The sequence below is a fragment of the Alligator mississippiensis genome, chromosome 5 (assembly GCF_030867095.1).
Source record: "Alligator mississippiensis isolate rAllMis1 chromosome 5, rAllMis1, whole genome shotgun sequence".
Taxonomy (NCBI): domain Eukaryota; kingdom Metazoa; phylum Chordata; order Crocodylia; family Alligatoridae; genus Alligator; species Alligator mississippiensis.
The window spans coordinates 50,402,031-50,425,857 of record NC_081828.1 but is presented as its reverse complement, the minus strand read 5'-3'; the positions used below and the strand labels follow the sequence as shown (position 1 = coordinate 50,425,857).

General features: G+C 44.8%; 1 protein-coding gene across 1 annotated transcript; it reads left to right on the top strand.

The window, feature by feature from the left end:
- The first annotated feature begins 524 nt into the window (after positions 1-524).
- Positions 525-23,183, top strand: LOC102563280 (quinone oxidoreductase-like protein 2). The gene is made up of 10 exons (XM_014596045.3): positions 525-633; positions 1,660-1,819; positions 3,029-3,125; positions 8,794-8,852; positions 9,881-9,946; positions 10,325-10,434; positions 14,276-14,357; positions 16,054-16,235; positions 18,171-18,399; positions 20,163-23,183. Exons 1-10 carry the CDS (start codon positions 566-568, stop codon positions 20,229-20,231), a joined length of 1,122 nt encoding a protein of 373 aa, XP_014451531.1. The 5' UTR covers positions 525-565; the 3' UTR covers positions 20,232-23,183.
- The last annotated feature ends 644 nt before the right edge of the window (positions 23,184-23,827 follow it).

Sequence of the window (23,827 nt, the reverse complement as noted above, 5' to 3'; positions counted from 1 at the left end):
AGTCACTTCAAGACAAGACCCATCAACGAGCTGGGGCATTTTTTTTTTTTTTATTTAAAATTTTCCATATTCCAAGCCAAATTTGCCAAATCAAATTCCAAATCCGTGAGTCAGTCCAGAACTTTAAGTGGTCCTACTAACGGCAAACATCCTCCACCCCCATCCGGGCCTTCAGATGTTTCCAAATCCTTTGGCGGGCATCCTACATGCAGGCCCAAGCTCAGAGGCTCGGGGTTCGGCTGCCCCTGAGTTTTGCTTGCCCTTAGCCAGAAGGCGCTCGGAGCAAGCAAGGGAGGAGACTCCCATTTCCATAAACCCGGCTTAAAGCTGCTGCACCTCAGCGGGTCCTGATCCACACCAGAAAAGCAGCTCTCCCGCGGCACAGTTCAGGAAAACCGCCTTCATGGACACGGATACGTGGTATTTCCCTTGCCAGGTTAAGAAGCCACTGCGCTTCACCTGAGCCTTCCAGAAGCCGAGATCACCCCCAAACCAGGGCCTGCCCCTATCCCCCCGCCGGCGCGGCGTCCGGGGGGCGGGGCGTTTCGCCCGCTCCGGAAGCAGCATGATGGCGTCGACGGCGGCGCGCGGGGGCCTGGGGTTCCGCGGGATCAGCTGGCTGCAGCGCGGCAGGTCCGGGCTCTTCCCTGCCCGCCCCCCCCCCCGCTGCACCCCTCCAGGCACCAGCACTGCTGCCCCACCCCCGCCCCGGGCCCTCGGCTCTCGGCGCGGCGGGGCTCGTGAGAGGCCGTGACCGCGACCGCGCCTTGCAGGCTCCGCACATCAGCGCTGCAGAGGGCAGAGCCTCCCCCCCACGGTCCCAGTTGGCTTTCTCAGCCGTTGTGGGATTCAGTGCCAGTCACCAGCCCTGGCCAGGACCCCGGCCTGCGCCACAAGGCGGGAATCTCTCTTGCTGGTCCCCCCGCCCACCCCCTCCAAAAATAAGTTTCTGGCTCTTGTGATTTGGGGAGGAGGGGAACCTTGAAACGCTGCCCAGGTGCTGCCTCCAGGGCCAGGACTAGCAGGGCTGTCCACGGGGGTCTTTGTTTTCAAGGGATCTCTTGATTTCTGAAGACCATCTCCAGTTGTGAGGGGCCTGGTGCTGGAGGTCACTTCCACGGTGCTCCCGTTGCACAGAAAGTGTTAAAGAGGAAGTCCAGGAGTGGGTTGGGCAGGGACTTGGATAGGGAACGGAGGGCAATAAACCCTGGGGAGCTCTGTCTTGGGAGGTGGGGAGCTGGATGTGGTGGCACAGGGGCTTCATGTTCACCAGCTGCCTTCCCTACACAGCGCTCAAGCCAAGGTGGTGGCAGCCCATTGTTTGTGATAACACCTGCAAAGTCTTGTCCTGAGGGGCCTGCAGTCCAAGTAAAGTACTCTTCGATTCAGCTTTTGGATTCATTCATCAGGGATAATTTCCTCTTTCATTTCGTTCTTAAATTTAAGATGAATGCAAACTAAACTGCTTTATGCTGAGGTTAAAGGCAGGGGCCTGTGTGTAGCCATTTGTTTTGGATACATACTCAGAGGATAATAGCTTTTATAGCTATAGTAACTTTCATTCAGCATTTTTTGACATGTGACCACTTATAAGGTAACAGCATGACAACTAATTAGTGTACAGCACCAGTGACCCCAGTGCATGCTCTTGTGTTGCAGGAGGAGTACTTCAGTTACAGACCATCTGGGACTGCTCTCCCCAAGCAATGGGCTCCCACTGCCATCCTGCCGCCGGAGCTATAGAGCTGTGTTGTGCACTGAGCTGGCGAAGCCACTGATTATTAGGACTATCCCATCGCCTCCTTTGCAGCCCCAAGAGGTAGAATATACGTGATTTATACTGGAAACTTGTCACAGAAGGGACCATCTCTTTCTACTTGTGCTATTTGTACAGTGCCTCAAGGGAGGTCTCTAGACTACTGCAGCAATAACATTATAATACCTAGCTCTTCTCTAGCATGTTTCTTTGTTAGTACAACTTGGTGCTTTGCAAAAGAATTCGGTATCATTCTCCCCATTTCAAAGGTGGGGAAACAGAAGCATCTGGAGGGAAAGAGAATTGTTTAAGGTCACCCCGCTGGCTAGTGTCAGACCTAGAAAAAGCACCCAGGTCTTCTGAATCCCACTCTAGCACTCTATCCCCAAAGTAATGTTGCATCCCTAAACAATAATAAAAGGCCTCTAGAGAGGGGAGTGCTGCACTCAGCAAGAAAGATGAAGGTTAAAACAAACATTGGTAAAAGGCTGAGTGACCTTGATCCAGTCCCTTTCCATTCCTGTGCCTTGGGTCCTATATCTGAGTGGCAAGCCATGCTTCACAGTTTATTTCATGTTTGTGCAGCCCTTTAAACAGAAACAGGTAAAGCACAGTGAAAGTGATGATTATTACCTGCATGAGAAGAGACAGCAGTGCAGTGTGGCATTTGGTGCTGTGCAAATACTGTGCAAATACTGAAGATACAGAGCAGCTCACTGACATGAACAGCTGGCACATGTTACACAGTGCAATCGTTAAAAGAAGTGTCCAAAAGTGGAACACAATGGGAAAATTGTCTGGAGACAGTAATACATGTTCAGCGGATGCGATCTGCCTCCCACTGATGCACTTTGGGGGTGCTCTTCAGTGGGTGTAAATCTGTGTAGCTCTTGTACAGTCAATGGTCATCTCCTGGTTTGTATCAGTTGAAGGTGTGACCCTGTGTCCTAGAAAGCTTATTGAGAGAGCTTGATTTGGTTGTCCCAGCTCTGCAGCAGATTTAATGCAGGCCTTAGTCAAGTCACTTAGACTCTTGTGCTTTAGTTCCCTGTAAAATGGGGATAATATCAATTTCCTATTCCACTGGGTTGTCATGAGGAGAAACGCATAAAAAAACCTGTGACACTACAGTTACTCTAGCAATGGAGGGTTACACAAGTATCTAATAAAGAGAAGAGCTGTCTTAAAAGAATAAACTGTTAGCACAACGAAGTAATCTCTATAGTGGTTGCTTGAAACAGGAGAGTTACATCTGCCTCTTCTCTCTTTCAGGTCAGGGTTGGCATCCATTGCTGTGGGGTAAACTTTGCTGATATCTTGGCCTGCCAGGGTCTGTACCAGGAAAAACATGCTCTTCCATTCGCACCTGGTGAGTAGGAACCTATCGATCTTTGCAGAAGGTTATGGAGTCACTAACTTAATGTGTTTAATGGTAAGTGAATTTACTGCTGGTACCAGACGGGGAGCCCTGAAGAATAAAGCTGTCTATCCGCAAAGTAGGTGCAGCATATTAATCTTTGAATTGGTGCCAATTTTGATGGGTTCATTGATGTGGACATCTGTTCATTAGGAACTGAGTGTAAAGCTCCCAGCTCATTTTACATAGGCATCTGGAGAGCTGTAAGATAGTCACAATTCTTGTCATTGCTAACTTCTGAATTCTGACCAACAGAGGTGCAGAGCTCCTTATTCTGCTGGTTTATTACGAGGGAGACATGTTTAACAAAACAACAATTTCCCAAAGTTTCTAGCCATAAAGGTACTCATATGGCTTTTACATTAATAAAGGACATGCTTTATTTTTTTGTCTTTCTGCAAGAAGGCAGACTCACAGTAGTATTAGTAGGATCTGAAATTTGCCCCAAATTGGTGCAACCTTTGGTTTACCCTTTACTTGCTTTTTTATACCTTTATTGCTGTTCTCAGATAGGGAGACTCCTATCCTCCTTGAGAGTTCAGTTTTTGTCCCCACCTTTAGGGTTGTCATGTCCAGATAACATACTTCCTAATATGACAGGCACCAAGTTGTGTTTAATATCATGTTACCTGAAATATGCTGATTAGCACACTTATTTTCAGGAAATATTTTCCCCAGGGTAGACAAGATCTCATTGTGGCTGTCTGTATCACCTCTTAAAAATATGTGTTATATAGGAACCTGAATTTTCAGAGTACTGTGCAAACCTTAATCCACAACAACACTGGCATAGAGGTTAGATAAGGGTCATTAAACTCATTTTATAGATAAAGAGACTGAAGCAGAGAGAAGTTTTTATTCTGGATTTTTATAGCACTTAGGGCACTGGGTCCTTCTCCATGACTAAAGCTACTTGGTGCTAGGAAATCTTGCCCAAGATTATCCAGCATGTCAAAAGCAGAACTGCAGTCCAGGACACTGTTGTTTTTTAAAATGCATTGGCTGCTTGATTGGCTGTTCTAAGTATCATTTGTGGCTTCCTGCACACTTTGGCTGCATCCACACGAGTATGGACGTTTGGTTCCCTGGGGACGACTAGCAGTGGGACGCCTTGTATTGACGCCTGTGCCACACACTCTCTGGTGCGTGGCAGGTTACCCCAGGTGAGGTATGGGAGCCAGGGGCCATCACTGGGTTGTCCCCAGCAGCCTTACCTGGGCTCATGCAATTTAATAAAGAAAAATGTAAAGTACTCCACCTGGGAAGGAGAAATCCCCAGCACTCCTATAGGTTGGGGAATGTCCTTCTCAGCAGCTCGGAGGCAGAGAGGGATCTTGGAGTAATAATTGACTCCAAGCTGAATATGAGCCAGCAGTGTAATGAGGCCATCAACAAGGCCAGTCGCACCTTGTCGTGCATTAGCAGGTGCATGACTAATAGATCAAAGGAGGTGATGCTCCCCCTCTATGTGGCACTGGTCAGGCTGCAGTTGAAGTATGGTGTCCAGTTTTGGGTGCCACACTTCAAGAGGGATGCGGAGAATCTGGAGAGGGTCCAGAGGAGGGTCACTCGCATGATTAGTGGCCTTTGTGATAGACCCTACGGGGGGAGGTTTTTCATAGATTCATAGATGTTAGGGTCGGAAGGGACCTCAATAGATCATCGAGTCCGACCCCCTGCATAGGCAGGAAAGAGAGCTGGGTTTAGATGACACCAGCTAGATGCCTATCTAACCTCCTCTTGAAGACCCCCAGGGTAAGGGAGAGCACCACCTCCCTTGGGAGCCCATTCCAGACTTTGGCCACTCTAACTGTGAAGAAGTTCTTCCTAATGTCTAGTCTAAATCTGCTCTCTGCTAGCTTGTGGCCATTATTTCTTGTAACCCCCAGGGGTGCCTTGGTGAGTAAAACCTCACCAATTCCCTTCTGTGCCCCCGTGATGAACTTATAGGCAGCCACAAGGTCGCCTCTCAACCTTCTCTTGCAGAAGCTGAAGAGGTCCAGGTGCCCCAGTCTCTCTTCATAGGGCTTGGCCTGCAAGCCCTTAACCATACGAGTGGCCCTTCTCTGGACCCTCTCCAGGTTATCCACATCCCTTTTGAAGTGTGGTGCCCAGAATTGCACGCAGTACTCCAACTGCGGTCTGACCAGCGCCCGATAGAGGGGAAGTATCACCTCCTTGGTTCTGTTCGTCATGCATCTGCTGATGCATGATAAAGTGCCATTAGCTTTTCTGATGGCTTCGTCACACTGACGACTCATGTTCATCTTGGAGTCCACTAGGACTCCAAGATCCCTTTCCACTTCCATGCCACCAAGCAGGTCATTTCCTAGGCAGTAGGTATGCTGGACATTTTTCCTCCCTAGGTGCAGCACTTTGCATTTCTCCTTGTTGAATTGCATTCTGTTGTTTTCCGCCCATATGTTCAACCTGTCCAGGTCTGCTTGCAGCTGTTCCCTGCCCTCTGGTGTGTCCACTTCTCCCCACAGTTTTATGTCATCCGCAAACTTGGATAGAGTACACTTCACTCCCTCGTCCAAGTCGCTGATGAAGACATTGAAGAGTATCGGTCCAAGGACCGAGCCCTGCGGGACCCCACTGCTTCCAGGTCGATACTGACCCATCCACTACGACTCTCTGGGTACGACCCTCTAGCCAATTCACCACCCACTGGACTGTGTAGTCATCTAAGTCACAGCCTCTTAACTTGTTCACCAGTATGGGGTGGGATAACGTATCGAAGGCCTTCCTGAAGTCTAAGTAAATGACGTCAACCCCTACTCCTGCGTCCAGGTGTTTTGTAACCTGGTCATAAAAAGAGACTAGATTAATCAGGCATGATCTACCTGCTACGAACCCGTGCTGGTTTCCCTGCAGCATAATTTTTCCTGCCGGGCTCTCGCAAATGTGAGCCTTGAGAATTTTTTCAAAGACTTTGCCTAGGGTGGAGGTGAGACTGACTGGCCTATAGTTGCCTGGGTCCTCCTTCCTCCCCTTCTTGAAAATGGGGACCGCATTGGCCCTTTTCCAGTCCTCCGGGACCTGGCCTGTGCGCCATGAGTGTTCAAATATTCCTGCCAGTGGCTGTGCAGTGATGTCAGCCAGTGCCTTCAGTACCCTCGGATGGAGCTCATCCGGGCCTGCCGACTTAAACGCATCCAGTTCCTCCAAGTGACTCTGCACCATCTCAGGGTCTACGCGTGGTAGTCTGGCACCCTGCTGCCGCCTCTACAATCCCAGTGAGAGACTTGTCTTGCCCCTCGCTTAGGAACACTGAGGCAAAGAACTCATTGAGGAGTTCAGCCTTGTCCCCCTGTCTGTCACCAATTGCTTATGCCCATTTAGTAGAGGTCCTATTCCACCCTGGGCCTTCCTTTTACTCCCTATATATCTAAAAACCAATTTTTTGTTATCCTTAACTTGGGATGCCATCCTCAGCTCCATGGTAGCTTTGGCCTGTCTAACTGCCCCCCTTGAAGCACGAGCAGAGGCGGTATACTCCTCTTTAGTAATCTCTCCTCGTTTCCACTTTTTATATGCCCCCCTTTTAGCCCGTAGGCTGCTCTGGATTTCTCTGGTCAGCCAAGGAAGCCTCTTGGCCCCTTTCCCCCTTTTTCCCCAAATCGGAATCGTCTCCCTCTGTGCCCGAAGGATCATTTCCTTAAGGCACAGCCACCCTCCCTGGGCTCCCATCTCTTCAGAACTCTTACTCTGCAGTGCGTCCTTGACTAAACGCCTGAGTTCATTGAAATCAGCTTTCCTAAAGTCTAGCACTTTCACCCTACTAGTTACTTTACCCACTCGACGTCTTATGATGAATTCTATTATTTGGTGATCACTGTCCCCCAGGTGACCACCGATCTGTAGGTCTCCTACCATGTCATCCCCCGTTGCCAATACCAGGTCCAGTAAGGCGTCCCTCCTAGTGGGACCATGTACCTCCTGCATCAGATGGAGGTCCTGTACACAGGATAGGAACCTGCGTAAACGGTGGGACTTTGCTGTCTGCATCTCCCAGCAGATGTCTGGGTAGTTTAGGTCCCCCATGACTACCGCCTCCCTAGTTTTTATGGTTTTAAGGTTGAGAGAACTGAATCTCTTCAGCTTTCATAAGAGATGGCTGAGGGGAGATCTTGTGGCCGCCTATAAATTTATTAGGGGAGGTCAATGGGGAATAGGGGACGCACTGTTTACTAGGGTTCCCCGGGGAGTGACTAGGAATAACAGATGTAAACTTGTTGAGAGTGGATTCAGGTTAGATTTTTAGGAAGAATTTTTTCACAGTAAGGGTGGCCAGGATCTGGAATGGGCTTCCAAGAGAGGTGGTGCTATCACCTAGCTTGGAAGTCTTCAAGAAGAGGCTAGATAGTCACCTGGCTGGGGTCATCTGACCTCAGTCTTCTTTCCTGCCAGGGGCAGGGGGTCGGACACAATGATCCATTGTGGTCTCTTCCAACTCTACAATCTATGAATCTATGAATCATGGGGACCTCCTGGGGCTGCAACAGCGGCAATCCTACAGCTTGGAGAGTGCGTTCCAGCGGCTAGGCTCCGGTTCTGAGTGGCCCTCGCACGCGCCGGTCCGCTTTTTTTTTTGCATGGGTTTTTTTGACCCCGGATATCTAAGGGTCAAAAAAAATCCCTGTGCTGCTTACTTGCAGTGTGGAGAACAGCTGAATGTACAATATGTGGTGCTGCAGAAATGTCTGTGGCACCACATCTTGTACGGCCATGCTTGTCTGGACAACGCCTTTGAGTCAGCAAAGCGAAAGGATGTTCCTGGAGCATTCCTCCTGCCTCCAGTAACTGAATCTCCTATTCCTCTAGCTATGGACATGCTGCACCTCTTTTGTGTTAATTTGCTGCACTAAATGCTTCAGGTTTTAATATCTTCTTTGGCCTTTGCCAGTCTGGGAGTTGATGGTTTCCCTTATACCAGGAGCACATTTCTGAGGATAGGTGGCTTGACTGTGGTTCTTTTACTTTTTAAGTTTCTTCTTTCATTCCTTACTCCATCCATTTATCAAGTGTTTTATCTCTCTCGGGCCAACAGTGCCACTTCCTGGCCTCCTTGCAGCATTACTTCTGAATTATTTTATGTTGCAAACTTATACCAGGTATATGGCCCTCTGGAAAATGAGAGATGTAGTTAGTCATGTTAGTCTGAAGTCAAGAAGAAGGCAGTATAGATTTTCACCTGTAGACTAACCGAAGTAGATGTTAAGTGTGTGTGTATGTATGTGTGTGTGTGTGTGTATAGCACATCTAATGTAGTTAGTCTATAAGGTGCAAATCTATCCTGACTTCCTTGGGAAAATACGAGAGTTAAAAACCAAAGAACAGCCATGCTCCGAACATCTTTGACATTGCACTCTTTTTAGTACGTTTTAATGTTGTTGCCCATAAGTCGGGTCAGCGTGACCTGTTTTCCTGCTTTGCAGGATTAACTGAACTCAGTATTGCTGTGTTCTGTTCACCTCAAGCTAGAGTTTTGCTATAGGTGAGACCTTTCATGTCCCATAGGTCTTGTCTGTAGTGAACAAGGATGACTGGAGGTGGAGGTGGGGAAAGTGACCTGTTTGAATAGCCGTGGCATATAGATGTTCTTTTCCTTCTTTAGGAATGGAGTTTTCAGGCGTTGTGATGGAGACAGGAACAGATGTCAGCACAGTGCAGAAGGTAACTGGCATGAAATAGGGCTCGGGTTCAGGAATGGAATCATGGTATCTAGCTGACCAGTGAGGATGGGGATTCATTTCAGGGATTATCTTTAATTGTTTTGTGGTATGTTCTTGAGAGCTCTGCTAGACAGGAGTTGTCATGGTCCAGACTGGCTTGCTTAGTGGATAGAGCCATGCATGATGCTGAGGGTTGCAGGGGTAAGGGTTGGAAGCTACATGTCAGGAACCAAAATGCCAAGCCAGGGTCAGGAGCTGGCAGTCAGAAGCCTAGGTACCAAGTCTAAAGGATAATTCACAGGGCAGAGTCCAAAAGTAAGCCAAACCGAGGTCAGGAGCTGGGGAAACAGGTCTGTAGGGAGAATGCAAAAGCTGAAATCAAGGAGCAAGCTAAAGGTGTAGGGTCCAAAACAAGGGAAATCAGAGGTGTTGCTGAAACGAGAAGGGGTTTTTTTTATATCTATAGATATATCTATAGATATAGATAATCTCACATCTACCAAAAACTGTCCTGTGTCCACTGTGGCTCATCTGACAGTCCAACAAACTCATCACTGCCATTACATCATACACATTCCCACCATAATCTGCAACACATATCTGTACACCCTCCTGTCCACTGAAGACCAGTGTTTTGGGAAGCAAGGCTCAGGTGCTGGAGGAGTTCCTTAAGTGGAGCTTGAGAACCATTCAGAGGTAAGGGGCTAAAGGTCAGCTGGCCTTGATTAGTAGTAACTGTGTTATTGCACTTAACAAGGGCTGCAGGGCAGGAGCCTCACAGGAGTGTGTGGAAGAGTTTGGGTGTTGTTTTCAGAAGAGGATTAGGAAAAGACTCGAAGGTCAAAGTGGGAATGGGGAGAAATGTGCGTGATTATTTCCATGACTGACCAGACAGTTGTCTGACATTGTTTGTGCTGTTTGTTTTTTCCTGATAAAATGGGAAAGCCAAACGTTTAAATTAGAGAGTGAAGCAGGACCAAGTGACTGTTCTCACTCTAATACTTGTCCACTAACGATTTTTTTTGGCAGGGAGACAGAGTACTTGGCGTGACAAGCTCCAAGGCAATGGCTGAGGAGTGCATTATTGATCAGAAGGTAACAACCATTTTTAATATAAATTTGTATTCCATTACAACAAAGATTTTTATGTCTCTTGTTTGGCTCCTATTAGATCATCTAGCTTGTGACCTCATTTAGGATGATTTTTTTTTTGCCCTTTCTGTCAGTAACTTTAGGATTTGCGATGTAGCTTGCCCTGGAGAATTCTTGCAAAGATGGAGTAGATTGATAAGAGAAATTACATTAAATATTGCTCAGGTGACATTAACAGTTTCTTATCCTGTACCTTCTAGTGAATTGTGACAACATACTTCTGAACCATGTTTATGCTGCATTAGAGAGGCGTTTCAGAATACAGAACTTCATTCTTCGTTTCTTTCTGGAATTAATGTGTTGCTTTGTCTTCTTATGCAGATGCTATGGCAGATCCCAGATGGTGTGTCTTACGAACACGCTGCTGCACTGCCTGTGTCTTATGGCACAGCCAGCTTGGCCCTTGAGCGAAGAGCACACACACAGCCAGGGTAAGTGACACTGGAAGCCCAGAGCACTACATGGGGACCAGTACTTGGCACTGGCATACTGCTTATCCTGTTTAAAAAAAAACAACCCACAAAGAAAATCCAAAAAACAAAAAAACTATATATTTTCTCATATAAAACACACCCCAGAATATAATATGCTCATTGTTTTTGAAAGGCAGAACAGAAAAAGGGTCTTTCCTTGTAGTAAGTAGCAATAGATAGGGAGCAGAGCATGCTCATTGTTTTGCATACTATTAATTGTTCCAAGTAAAACAAAGTAAAATCTGCAAACCACAGAACCTGTTCATTTCTCACATACAGTGTGCACTCCAATTTCCAGTAGCTGCTTTTTGGGAAAAAGGTGTGTTGTCTGCAAGAAAATAGGATAGCACACATGCAGACTGTCTTGAAATCTAATCTTTCATGCTGTGCCCCCCCCCCCCCCCCCAATGTGGTAGTTTTGTTGTCATTTTGCAGATGTAGAAACTAAGCCCCTCTTAGGGCAGATTTCAAGATGGATGTAGTCTCCTGGGAATAACAGGAATTCTGAGTTTCTAACTGCTTAGTCACTGAGCTGGGCTGTTTCTCTGTCCTGTTGGGAGTGGGGCTGCAAGGTTTCCCTGAGCCCTGTTTCACAGTTAATTTGCCAAGAATATAATAGAATTTAAAGGGTGTTGTGCTACATCAAATAGAAGGTGAAAACAGGTCAGATTATCCTGAGAGCATTAGAATCACAAAGCAAAATAGAACTGTATAGCCACCCAGTGGACATACAGTGCAACACTCCTGAAAAAGGTGCAGATTTGTTAACATTAATATTGTACAAGAAAAATTAGAATAAACCAGTGGTTCTTAACCTTTTTAGATTCAGGGCACCCTTCCACAATTTTTTAATTTGGTGGCATCCTTGGTTGAGAACCACTGTTGTTCTACCTCAGTGGTTCTCACCGATGGTGATGCCGCTGCTGCCACCAGGTAGAAGTGCCCCACATGCCTCTTACACAGCCAGACCTGGAAGGGCTGCAGTGAGCACACACTCCTCCTGCATTAGGTTATCAGATAAGCTTAATATAAGCAGGAGTGCCCACTTTTGCTGCAGCCCTGTTTGATTTGAACCCACATGACATCTCTTAGAAACAGTCCCACTTGTCCCAGATACCCTTGTCTCATGCACCTCTGTTTCCAGGAGGAGCTTGGAGGGGTCTGGACTGGGAAGGGCTGCAGCATAGGCACTTCTGCCTGCTTTAGCCTTATCAGAAAACTTTAACGCGGGAGGAGCGTGAGTATGTGCATTAACCCTTCCTGGCTGTGCACAAAGTATGTGAGGCATTTTACCTGTGGGTGTGGCAGCACTGCCCACACTGCAACACTCCTGGGAGGGTCTTGTGGCACTCCAGTTGAGAAGCACTGGAACAGACTATTAGAAAAATAGATTGGCTACGTGGCCAGTAAGTCATTTCCGATATCTTTGTACCCCGCTTACTCCTAGGAAGACAGGCACATTTTCTAGAATAGATTTTGTAGTCCTTTGGTTATGATTTTTTTTTAATGTCCCTAATGATGCATCTGCTTTTTCCTTTTGGAGATTATGCCACAATTTGGTCTTGTAGAGCAGTGGTTTTCAAATTTCCTAAACTTATGGAACCCTTTCACATCACTTCTTCTGCTGTGGAACCCCTACCTCCATCCTGAAGACTGACAGAGAGCCAGGTGACCCAGCAATGGCAGTGCATTGCCTCCTGGCCTGCTCCACCATTACCCCCAATCTCTTTGCAGAACTCCCAGTAAACTTTCACAGAACCTCAGGGTTCCTCGGAACAGTGTGAGAACCATTGTTGTAGGGTATTTTCCATGGAAGGCTCTGTCCTCTAGTACCTTCTTCCATCACTGCCCTGTCAAAGTCCCAGTCATGTTTTGCATTCCGGCCAAGGGTAGTAATTACAATGGTGGAGTTGCATATTTTATTAGTGAACAGGAGACTAGCAGTGTTGATGTTGGAGCAGCTTGGTGGTCTGGAAATATGGCCTTTGCTTAATGTGGGATAAATCTTTGGCTCATACTATGAGAAATCCCTGCAGAAATTCTGAGACCAGTAGTACCTTAACATTTAGGAAGACAGGTTAAAGCACCATGTAGAACTTGGGAGACATCAGTTTTAATTCCTTTCTCTGTCACAGATTTGTTTTAGAACCTTGGGCAACTCTCTTAATCTCTGTGCCCCAATTTCTTCATTTAGAAAATAGGGATAATTGTTTACTTTAAAGAGGAATTTGAAAATAAAGAAAAATACTAATATTTATAAATGCCTCTGGAGAGCTGAGATGTGCTACAGTGATGTGAGTCATGTAAACTTAGATGGGAAGCAGCCGTAATGAAAGGGCAGTACCTTGGTCAGCAGATTTTGCATTATATATTTTAATTTTGCTCAACTCTCAGAGCCTGTGTGAGGGTATGTTTAGAAACTAAGAAAGCACAAATCAGTTGAGAACTTCTGAATGACTTTTAAAATGGCCTGTTTTACACAGGGTTTGATACCCTTGCAAAGCTCTTCATTAAAAGAGGAAGCTTCTGTATACAGAATGATTTTTATATGCCATAGACAATGTGTTTTGAGCTGTAACTAATTCCATATGGGATATGGCTGTGAAATAGCTGGCAGGAACTGGATGTATCCCAGGCAAATTTTATCCGAGTCAACATTGTTGTGTAACTGAAGATTAGTCTTGCTGTCCAGTATCATTGCATGCTGTGTATTGCTCTGCTGATTTATTGTAAGGCAGCAGCTGTCCTTTTGGAAAAGCAGGCTTATAGTGTTATACTCAGATCTTAAGGGAAACACTGATGCTGTTGAGAGCCAGGGAAGCTCGTGGGGAAAGTTTTCACTGCTGGCCTGGGGTTTGGAAATGCAGAGAGTGTCTTTGTGACTTCTGGAACAATGGTTCTCAATCTTTTAAGACTCAAGGCACCCGCTCAATAACTTTTCACAATTTAGTGGCACCCTATTTAAAGATTAATTTATATCTTACAGAGCTTACCTCCTTGTACACTAGAGCACCTATAAAGGGATAGCAGGGTAGCAGGCAGCGCTGCACAAGGCATCCCTGAGGACACGGCAGGGTGATGCATGGTGCTTGGAGTTGCTAGGGCAGGGGTGGGCAATTATTTTTTTTTGGGTAGCGGGCCGCTTACTGAGTTTTGGCAAACCATCAAGGGCTGCAAGACAGGCAGCCAGGGGCAGATAAATATTAATTTTCTAAATTTTTTAGGGGCCCCGTGGGCTGGGTAGAATGGCCTGGTGAGTTGCATGTGGCCCATGGGTCACATTTTGCCCACCCCTGTGCTAGGGGCTGCTAGGTGGGGCAGATGTGGGATCTTGGAGGTGGATCATTAGATCCCTGGAAGAGACAGCTATCCCTGTAGGAAGAGGAAAGTGGGTGGCAGTGGCCACTGGTGTAAAGGCTGGTGCCAGCTGAAGGTGACATATAAGCATTCACAAAATGCAGAAACTTTCTGATCAGATTACTTCACTTTCATTTGAGTAGAGACAAGGTAATGTTCACTCAAAGGAGAATACAAGCTCCCCCTGGTGGTTCCTCTTGGGAAGAGTGTGATAATATAATACTGATAGTACTGAAGATGGGGAATACTTTCCTACTACTGAAATGTATCATGTGATCATTTGGTTGCTGGAGTATTTTTAATCGAAGTAATTTTTCATCTTCAAAATTACTGGATGAATAGCTATTGCTCACAGGAAAGGTCACATTCAAAAAGTAAGGAAATGCTCTTCTGTTGTGTTAAGAACCTGTTTATTTCATTCTTTCTCTTCTCTCTCTCCTAGGGAAACAGTTTTAGTGACAGCAGCTGCTGGGGCCACGGGACTTGCTACTATTGATATTGCAACCAATGTTTTTAAGGCAAAGGTATTTCCTTTTCTAAAACATATCTATATTCTCTGTGCACATCCTGCCATAATGACCATACCTTAGTGTAGGATATTCAGGATTCAAAGACCATCAGAAACATTAATGAATTAAGCTTCGCAAAGTGGGTGACCACTATTCTCTGTTTTCCAGGTGGGCCTACCAAGGTATATATTTAGACTCAGAGTTGCCCAAGATATTAGTTGGCAGAGCTGGGAAAAAGAACTCAGAGACTTCTTAGGACAGAGGGGCTGGTAATCCAGAAATCCAGCATTTCCCAAATCATGGTGTGTGCCTTCTTGAGAGATGGGGGCACAAAAGTTTCCTAATGTGGCATGTGTGAATCATAGCAGCAATCAGCAATGCCTCCCTACTTCAGTCACTTTTGCACCTTTTACTTTAGCTGCCCCTGCCAACTTCCTTCACCACTGATAGCTGCCACGGGGCGGAATTGGCAGCTATCAGCAGTGGGAACCCTACCATAGTGAAGGTGAGCACTCTTGCATCCTCCTACTTCAGCCACTGCTGCTGATTTCCTCTCCTCCCTCCCTCCAACCATTGCCTGCTGGCAAAGGGAGCTGGCGAAGAGAAATGGTGGCAGCTAAAGTAGCAGGGCACAGGTGCCCACCTTCAGTGTTGTGGGATGTAAACTCAAAGTTTGGGAAATGCTGCAGTAAGCCGACTGACCCCTTCCAATAATACCAGAGACTACCTACCACATTTTTCCTCATAAAACGGTTGTCTTCTACTGTGCCCCAGTATGGATCCTCATTGCTTTCTTTAATTCTTTCCATTACTAGTTAGTTCTTTTAACCAACTGGGAAGTACAGGAGATGACCTAGAGCCTAATTCATATTAGAAGTCATGGTCATGGGCTTCTAAGTCTTTTGCATGGTTTTGGGAATTTTAGCCAGGTTCTTCTTGAGATATGAACCAATATTGATCTAAGGGAAAAATAGTATTTAATGGATATGGGAAAAAAGCTTTGGACTTTTACTTCCAGCCTCCCAATAAAGATAAGGTAACATCATGCTTTTTTCATTCCCCCCCCACTAAAATATAGAAGACAGTTTCATAGTCATGCATTAATTACCATGCTGAAGAGTACTGTGCAAAGTGACAATGTATAAATAAGTCCAGTTCAGACCATTTGCTATGTTCAGAAGGCTCTAAGAAACCAAAAACTCTGGATACATTTGAAATAAATGATTCAGGGGTTTATATTCTCCCTTCTGAGTTAAAGCTTGCTATGCTGCTGGATGCTGCTTTTGATGAAGTCTAAAACAGGTTCTAAACACATGTAGTAATTAAAAATCTAGTGGCATTTTCTGTAAGAACAATAGTGTTTAACTCAGTACCAAGTCTGGTTTGGATAATTGTACCCTGCAGTTTCAGCTGGATATGGTATTGTTCTTCAGTTTTATGCCCAAAGCTTTCATGAAATGCTTCTTTTTCTCTGTTAAACAGCTGCTGTTTTCCATCCCAAAGGTTGCTGCTTTCAGGGATGGGTAAAGAGATATGGTTTATGTCATATGGAAAACATGCTGGGATATTTTAATAGAAGAGACAGAACAGTTTTATAGCAATGTAGCTTGTTGCAGTTAAATAGAAAGATCCCCAAGCATCTCTTTGGGCAGACACTGTCGTGCTGCGGGAGTGCAATGTTGGGTTTTTCTTGGGTCTGTCTTTCTTTTAGGTGATTGCAGCAGCTGGAAGTGATCACAAATGCAATCTGGCACTACAGAAGGGTGCCACACACAGTGTAAATTACAGCCAAAACAGCTTAAAAGATGAGGTGAAGAAGCTTACTGATAACAGAGGGGTCAATGTAGCAATAGATGCTGTCGGAGGAGACATCTTCAAGCAAGCATTACACAGGTGTGTTGAAGTAAGATTCGCTTTAGATAATTTAGATCAGGACGGTCAAGTGTGTGATCTCTTGGGACCCTTCCCTCTAGTCCACAGCTCATCCTGCATGCTTTAGGGAGTATAAGGAGGCGGGAAATAATTTTACAAGATGGAACTTGGCCTTAGCAAGTTGCTCTCTGGAAAGAGTTATGAATCTCAGATCTTTAATGACCACAAGTAGGGCAAGGCTTTGATTTCTTTTTTTTTTTTTTATGTTAGCTGAAAAGTGACATTTCAAAGACAACATTGCATCCTAGTGCCATCCTGGGATGTGGGTTTGGTATAGACTAAGAAAAAGAATGTCAGGTATTAATCAGTAGCACCAGTTCGTCCAGCACCACATCTGTCCTTAGAAGAATTGCATTAAAAATTTGCATGGAGCAGAGGTTCTGAAGCTTAAGAAAGCATCTTGTGGGCCTCCCTTGGTGGCAATTGCTTATTTTATCCCAATGGCAACTAAAGCAATTGTTTACTTGGGGGTGGAGAAATAATAAGAAAATATATTAATTGGTTTTTACCTATTCCTTTTGTGAGGTAAGACTGGAAACAGGATGGCTCTGGCCTTGTACAGACATTCAGGTTTTCTTGGGAGAGGTGGTTTCTCCTGGGAGAGTAGCAAAAGTGTATGGATGTTCAGGCTTTTTCTCCCAGAGTGAAAATGGCTGCTCCAGGAGAAAAATAACTTGGGAACAACCAGGGCTAAACTGCTCATAGGAGAGTTTCTTCTGGGAGAGCGAATGTCTGTACATGTTATGGCTTCTCTTAGAAGAGAACATTGTCTCCCTGGGAATCCTGGTGAACCTTTTGTCAAGGTGTTTTTAAGCCTTTGTCAGAGGCATTGGGTGTTGGCTACAGCCAAGGCTGGGAAACTTTTGAGTAGGGTGTGCCAATGCTTCTGCTGGGACCAAAGCTGGAGGTTCCTGTCTAGGAGAACTGCCTTTCTACTCAGGGTCAGGCTGATCACCATATTTGGCATTAGGAAGGAATTTGACCCCATGGTCATATTGGTACGGACTGCATGGGTTTTTACCTTCCTCTATAGTGAGTGGCCCTCTACCCAGGATCTCTTCAGAATATATTGACAACATTTCATAGAAGCAGGACATTGGCTGATGTTGTTCCTCTGGTTTACCTGTGACAGATTAGGGTGTTAGCGTTGACACTAGTCTTATGTAGAGTTTAGATTATGGTTTGTATGGGATGGTTTGGATACATATGATCCTGCCTCTGGCAAGGGGTTGGAGTAGATGATCTCCAGAGGTCCTTTCCAGCCCTACCTATGTATGATTCTCTGTTCTTGCTAGACTCTGCTCCAGCAGGGAGCAGAACACACCATATTGACAGTCCCACCATTGTGCTGCAGGGGAACACAGGTTGACCATGGGCAGTCTGGGTCAGCCAGTCAGGGCTGCCCTATGTACTGTTGCTATCTGTTGCCAGTCAGACTAAGGGAGCCTTCAGAGCATGCTGCGATAGGGCCCTTTCCCCTGGTTGCACAGTGTCAACACTAAAAGCTCTCCACTCTTCAGGATCTCAGCATTTGAATGACTGTATACACAACTCTGGATAAGTTTCTTTACCAGAACAAATCTGGGAAAATTCTCTGAGATTATTTGAATGTGCGTGCAGCCTCAGTCAGCATTGTGTGATCAGCTGGCTTTCTGTAGGCCACCACAAAGAGCCTCTTCCATGTACCTTTTTATTTTACAAGTGTGGATGAAGTCTTTGTGCAATAGCAGAATGTATTGATCCCTTGTTTACTGAGCTAATGGCACTGAGGTCACTTTTGTATGGCATTCTATGAAGAGCCAGATTTGAATGCATTAAGTCCTGAGGGACTGTAGCTTTGGCTTTGACCCTAAGCTTTTTTTCTTCATTAAATCAATCTTCTTTCTGTCCTTGCAGTTTGGCTTGGGAGGGCAGGATTGTGGTGGTGGGCTTTGCTGGAGGAACAATCCCCTCATTTTCAGCCAACCTGCTGCTTCTGAAGAATGTGTCTGCCATGGGAGTATATTGGGGTCGGTACCGAGAAGAGGAGTTCCCTCTCTTTTCATCCTCTATTTCCTCTGCTCTTCAGTACTGCCATGAGGGAAAGATTGAACCTCATATTGGAGAAGTTTTCAAACTGGAGGAGGTAAGAACTCTGCCCATGATGTCAATTCTTTTCAGGGTTTGCTCTTCTCCAAGGTATGCCAGTAGGAAAAAATGGGTTTCTAATCAGGTAGGCTGCTGTCAGCACTCTGCAAAAAGGTGGAAAGGTTGGCCCCAAAACCTGAACTCATGTACCCCTGGGGCAAGAAGCAATTAAGAGTTGAACTAGGAAATGCATGAGACTGATCATCTATGCCTTAGTTTTAACTCTAAATTCCAATAATGGCAAAGCATCTGTAAATACTGCATAATGCAAATGCTGTGATTAAGTTCAGGAATATAGGTTGTGGCCGTATTGGTGTAGAGGCAAAGGCATTCAAAACTTGAGGAAGAGGCGATATGTATTTTATTAGACCAACTAGGTATTTGCAAAAAAATATATATATATTTGCAAGCTTTTGGGCTCCAACACCCTTTTTCAGGCAAAAGAGAAGTCAAAGATTGTAAAATTTTGCCTAGATAAAAATGAAATTTCGTATTGCACAGGAGAGTTGGAGGATGTTATGGATCTCCTGGTTGGAAAAGTTCAGTTGTGAAGAGTTGCTCTATAGGAATGCAAATTAGGCTCGAACAAAGGCAGAAGCATGTTGATTACCTTAAATATGTCTGGTGGTAGGCAGGATGCAGCAAAATTCAGAATCCTGTGCAATATGAAGTTTCGTTTCTACCTGGGAGAAATTTTACAATCTTTGACTTCTCTTTTGCCTGAAGAAGGGTGTTGGAGCCCAGAAGCTTGCAAATACATTTTTTTTTTTGCAACTATCTAGTTGGTTTAATAAAAAATATTGCCTCTTCCTCAAGAATTTTGGATGTGATTAAATTCAAACACTTCACAACCTGTTATGGTCTTGTGAAATGTCAAACTCTCAGGATTACATTATATAGTCCTAATTTTTGTGCACAAGAGTGGGATTGTGAAATTCCATTTAATATGTGCAGAAGGATGGTACGGAACCCTGGTTTCCAAAATATGAACTGTTTTTCTTTACCCCCTTTCTTCCTGTTTTTTGGCTTAAAATTTTTACCAGTATATAATTATTTTGATAGTTATTTAACTTTAATATTTTGGTAGTATGCGGTGGGAGCTCCATTGTATTAGGAGTTGTATAAACTTGCAGAAAAAGACAGTTCCTGCTGCACAATCTGAAAGATGATAACCTCACATAACAATATAATGGGATGAAACGTTAAAGGTGAGTTAGGGGATAATAAATTGTCTTGAAATTATATTTTCCTTTCTGGAAGCCATCTCATGAATCAAAAATATTTCTGTTTTGGTAGTTTTATGGCATTTTAGTTTCTAGGTGAGGGCAGTATGTTGAGACAATCAGATTATATGCTGTTTCCATCTCACAAATGGATCCTTGATGCAAAAAGTCCATGAAGAACCAACTGAAATTTGAGTGTTGAGTTGTTGATTCCTGCAGAACAAATTGTACAACACTTTTTGTATCGCATAGGTAATTTAGAGTAATACATTATTATATTTATATTTCTCAATACATGGAAGTACACACCTTGCTCAGTATGTGTTAGTAAATACAGAAAGCAGCCATCTGGAATCTTGTGAGTGATAGAGTAGTGGCAGCAAGACTGAAAATGAAGTATTAGGAGATACAATCAGCAATACAGCTGTTTTCCTATCCTGCAAAACTTTGAGAAATTGGATATATTTTCTTGTTCTGCACTTGGACAAAACCAAGACCTTTCAAAATTGTGTAAACAATAAAGATTTTGTACTTGCAGGTAAATGAAGCCTTTAGCCATGTGATTCAGCGTAAATCCACTGGGAAGGTCATCATCTCAATTAAATGAATCAGCCTGTTTCTTCAGACACAACCCCCCTGCTGCTGTTATACTGTTTTGAAGAGGAGACTATCACTCTTAAAAGATGAAATAATTAGCATTGTCACTTTAACATTTTTTATGCAAGGCTCAAGTGATTTTTCACATGATTTGTTTATCATCACCAGTAGCACAGAGGGGTTGGGAATGCTTATGATTTAATGGGAAAAACATTTGCACTTTTGGCTTACTGTGGTGGAGGTGCAATAGTGCTTGACAAACAGTGTGAGGAATCCTAGGGTACATAAGTCTTTGCTATGACAAGAGAAGACATGTGGATATGCAGTTGATATCAACGTAAACAGAATCTGATTAAAAGTTTCACTGCTGGGAGATAATGTACTTACAGCCTCCTTGTGTTGTATACCACCTGGGCTTCTTACACTCTCTTTCTATAGCATTGATCCTGTCCTAGCTGATAGAGTGTATAGTGCACACTTCACCCACTCACTTCTTTCACATTGATTGCACAGGCTGCTTCCCTTTGTATTGGTGATGACATTGTTCCTTGTGTCAACTACAGGAATGGGAGGGAGGTAACTATTAGAGTTTATTTTAATGCCTTTTAAGAGCTGGAAAGAAGAAATGGAATTAAGCCTTTGAAGACCAGTAAGAGACAGCAATTTGAGACTCCCTGCCCTTGGGCAATGTAGAGCAGCAGTCCCGTCTGCAACTGTGTCTGAACAGCAAGCTAGAAGTGAACTGCTTGTGTGGGAGAGATGAAATTGAAATGAGAAGTAAAATAAGAAAGACAACAGGCAGCTGGACACACTCGCTTTAGGAGAGTGAACCAAACCATGGCTCCGTCTAGTTCAGTGGCAAAATTCCTTCAGGAGAAAGAAGCCAACCCCCAATAATCAATGTACTGTGGAGAGAAAAGACTTTGCCCTTTCCCCCTGCATCAATTCAGCTTAGGTCCTAGGAGCTGAAACCATGCTCTAGTTACTTTAATAAACATAACAGCATGAAAGGAGAAACTCCGGTCTGAAACACTATTAAGAAGCACATTTTACTTTTTCAACCTAGCTTAAAAAATCTGCACCCATAATGGACTGTAGGACATGCTGTAATAGATATGAAAATGTCTACTATGGGTCTCATGTTCGGTAAGAAAATTGTTAAATTCCTCCATATTGTTGCTGTTCCTGATTCGAGCCCAGTGGACGAGTTCAACTATTAACTACTCCAAACTCTTTGGACCAAAATGCACTTCTTTGGTTAACATGGCTTTGTTGCAGCTTTGGGTATCAGGTTGCCTTGCTTACATCCAGGCTGTTGTGAAGCGAAGACCAGACACTCTTCTTGTGCCCAACACGTGCCTTAGCATTTGTTATTCTCTAAAAGAAATCATTCACACCTTAAAAATGTGACTAATTATTCAGGTTATCACTGGCTTCCTGATGCAGAAAACATGCTTTGTTTGAGAGTCTTATATAGTTGCCAACAGCACAAAGAGTTTTGCAGAGAATAGCAGATTCAAATAAGCTGTGGGCTGAGGGACCATTAGTGCATGTTGTGTGTATGCCTTTCAAATATTTACTGTTGTGCCAGAGATAAAAGATCCTTTTTAAGGAGGGAGAAATTCAGCTGCCATCCAAAAGCAGTTATGCACATGCTTAATTTATGGCTTCAAGTAGCCCTCTGCTTTGAGGTTAATGGTAGGATTTAGGCCTATGCTTAGGTGCTTTGCTGAATTGGGGCCTGTCACACAGCTCTGATGGAGTTCCCTGTCCTGTTTTGGAGTCCTGTTTTGGAGTCTAGCTTCATGTACTCTTGGATTACCATTGGCCTGAATAGACCGCAGCACTGTCTCTTGACCTCTCTGGTCTGTTTCTAGCCATGGGTACAGACTCTGTTACACCTTCTCAGAATTGTGTCTCTTTAATCCCCAGGCCCCATGCTGATTCCCAATCATGTAGGCATTATGGGTTTATAATTCACCTCTACAGCAATGTATGCATGACAGCAAACAGACGGATGGACTATGCAAGATTTCATAAATACAACTGCTCTTCATTTTAGGTAGCACCAAAGGTGTGCAGCCCTAGCTGCACAATATTGTTGATTTAAAAAACAACAAATATTGTGCATGAATTACATTTCTCAATGCACAGGAACATTCTTTTGTGCTTTTTAAAACCTTGCTGTTGACATCTGACTCCTTTGCTCTCCTGTTTGAGGATTCTTCCACCCTTCAAAAGCAGGCCCCTCCAACTTGGTTGGACTTGTTTCTCAAGTTTTCAGCCATCTTTGTGTCCCACAGTGATCTCCCTTAAATGGGAGCCATGAAGATTTAATGCCTCTATTTTTATGGGTCAGAGGGATAAGACATACAGCCCTGACAGCATATGGCTGCCTTGGCTATATCGAGATGTTCAAGATACAGCAGTTTCATAACCTTAACCAGCATTCAGTACAAGGCCTATAACAGAAAGGATTTGATTAAGCCCACAGAGGGAGCCTATGTCAGAACTAGTATTAGAATTGTGGAATCCTTTGGGTTTATTCTTGTGTTTACCTCTAACTGACTGTCCTGCCCTCTGTGCTATGGAGTTATCTACTGTGACTCCAGGTCATAGTAGCTGCTCAGCAGAAGAAGTTCCTGTCTCAGATGCAGGCAGCCAGGGCGAAAGGAGTTTCCTGTTTCTTTCAATACCTGCATAACCTGTATTTGGGCCCTTAATTTTTTACCTCGTCACTAATGTAACATTTTCACCTGCCTTTGTATTAATTGTCACATGCTTTGAATAAAAAAATATTTTAAAGAGAGAATTTAGAGAAGAAAATATTTTTACATGTCCAGATGTGTGAAGGGTTTGTTAATTTGTAAAATTACTCGTAATTGTTAAAAAATGAGAAAAAATACATGTAACTTATGGGAAGAGGCTCCTGTATTAAAAGCAATAATGGTTTACTGTTAAATTGAAGTGGTTATATATTAAGAGAGAGAAGCCTGGCTGGTATTAATATTAAGGGTGCACAGATAGAGATTTTTTGGGCCGATACTAATGGGCAATTTTTAATGAGCCATATTGGCTGCTACCAATCCGATTGCTGATATGCAGCCAGGCAGCTTGGAGAGCAGCATCTGGCTAGTGAGTCTTTTGTGAGGCAAGGGGCAAAAGGGATGGAGATCAAGGCCCCCATGGTGAGGGAAGGAGTGGGGCTGGGGCAGGTGCTGCCCAGCCAGAGCTCCCACTGCTGTGCACACCAGGGCATAAGGGGTGTGTGCCCCCAGATCTGTGTGTGGGGCAAGGGTGGGCTGCTGCTGCGGACTGGGGCCAGGGGCAGTGCCGGGCTTTTCCCAGCTGGGGGCTGGGCCAGGCTGTGCTCGGGGTGGGTGGTGGCGGTGGCACTGAAGGGGATTATAGAGGACTGCAGCCACCCCAAAAATCATCGTAGCCCGCTGTAGCCCCCCCACCCAGTGCTGCTGCCGCCTGCCCCAAGTGCAGCCACAGCCCAGCCCCCCTGCCAGGAAGAGCCCAGCACCATCCCTGGCCCAAGCCCGCAGCAGCAGCTCACACTCACTCTGTGCACAGATCCAGGGTCACATGCCCCCCATGTCC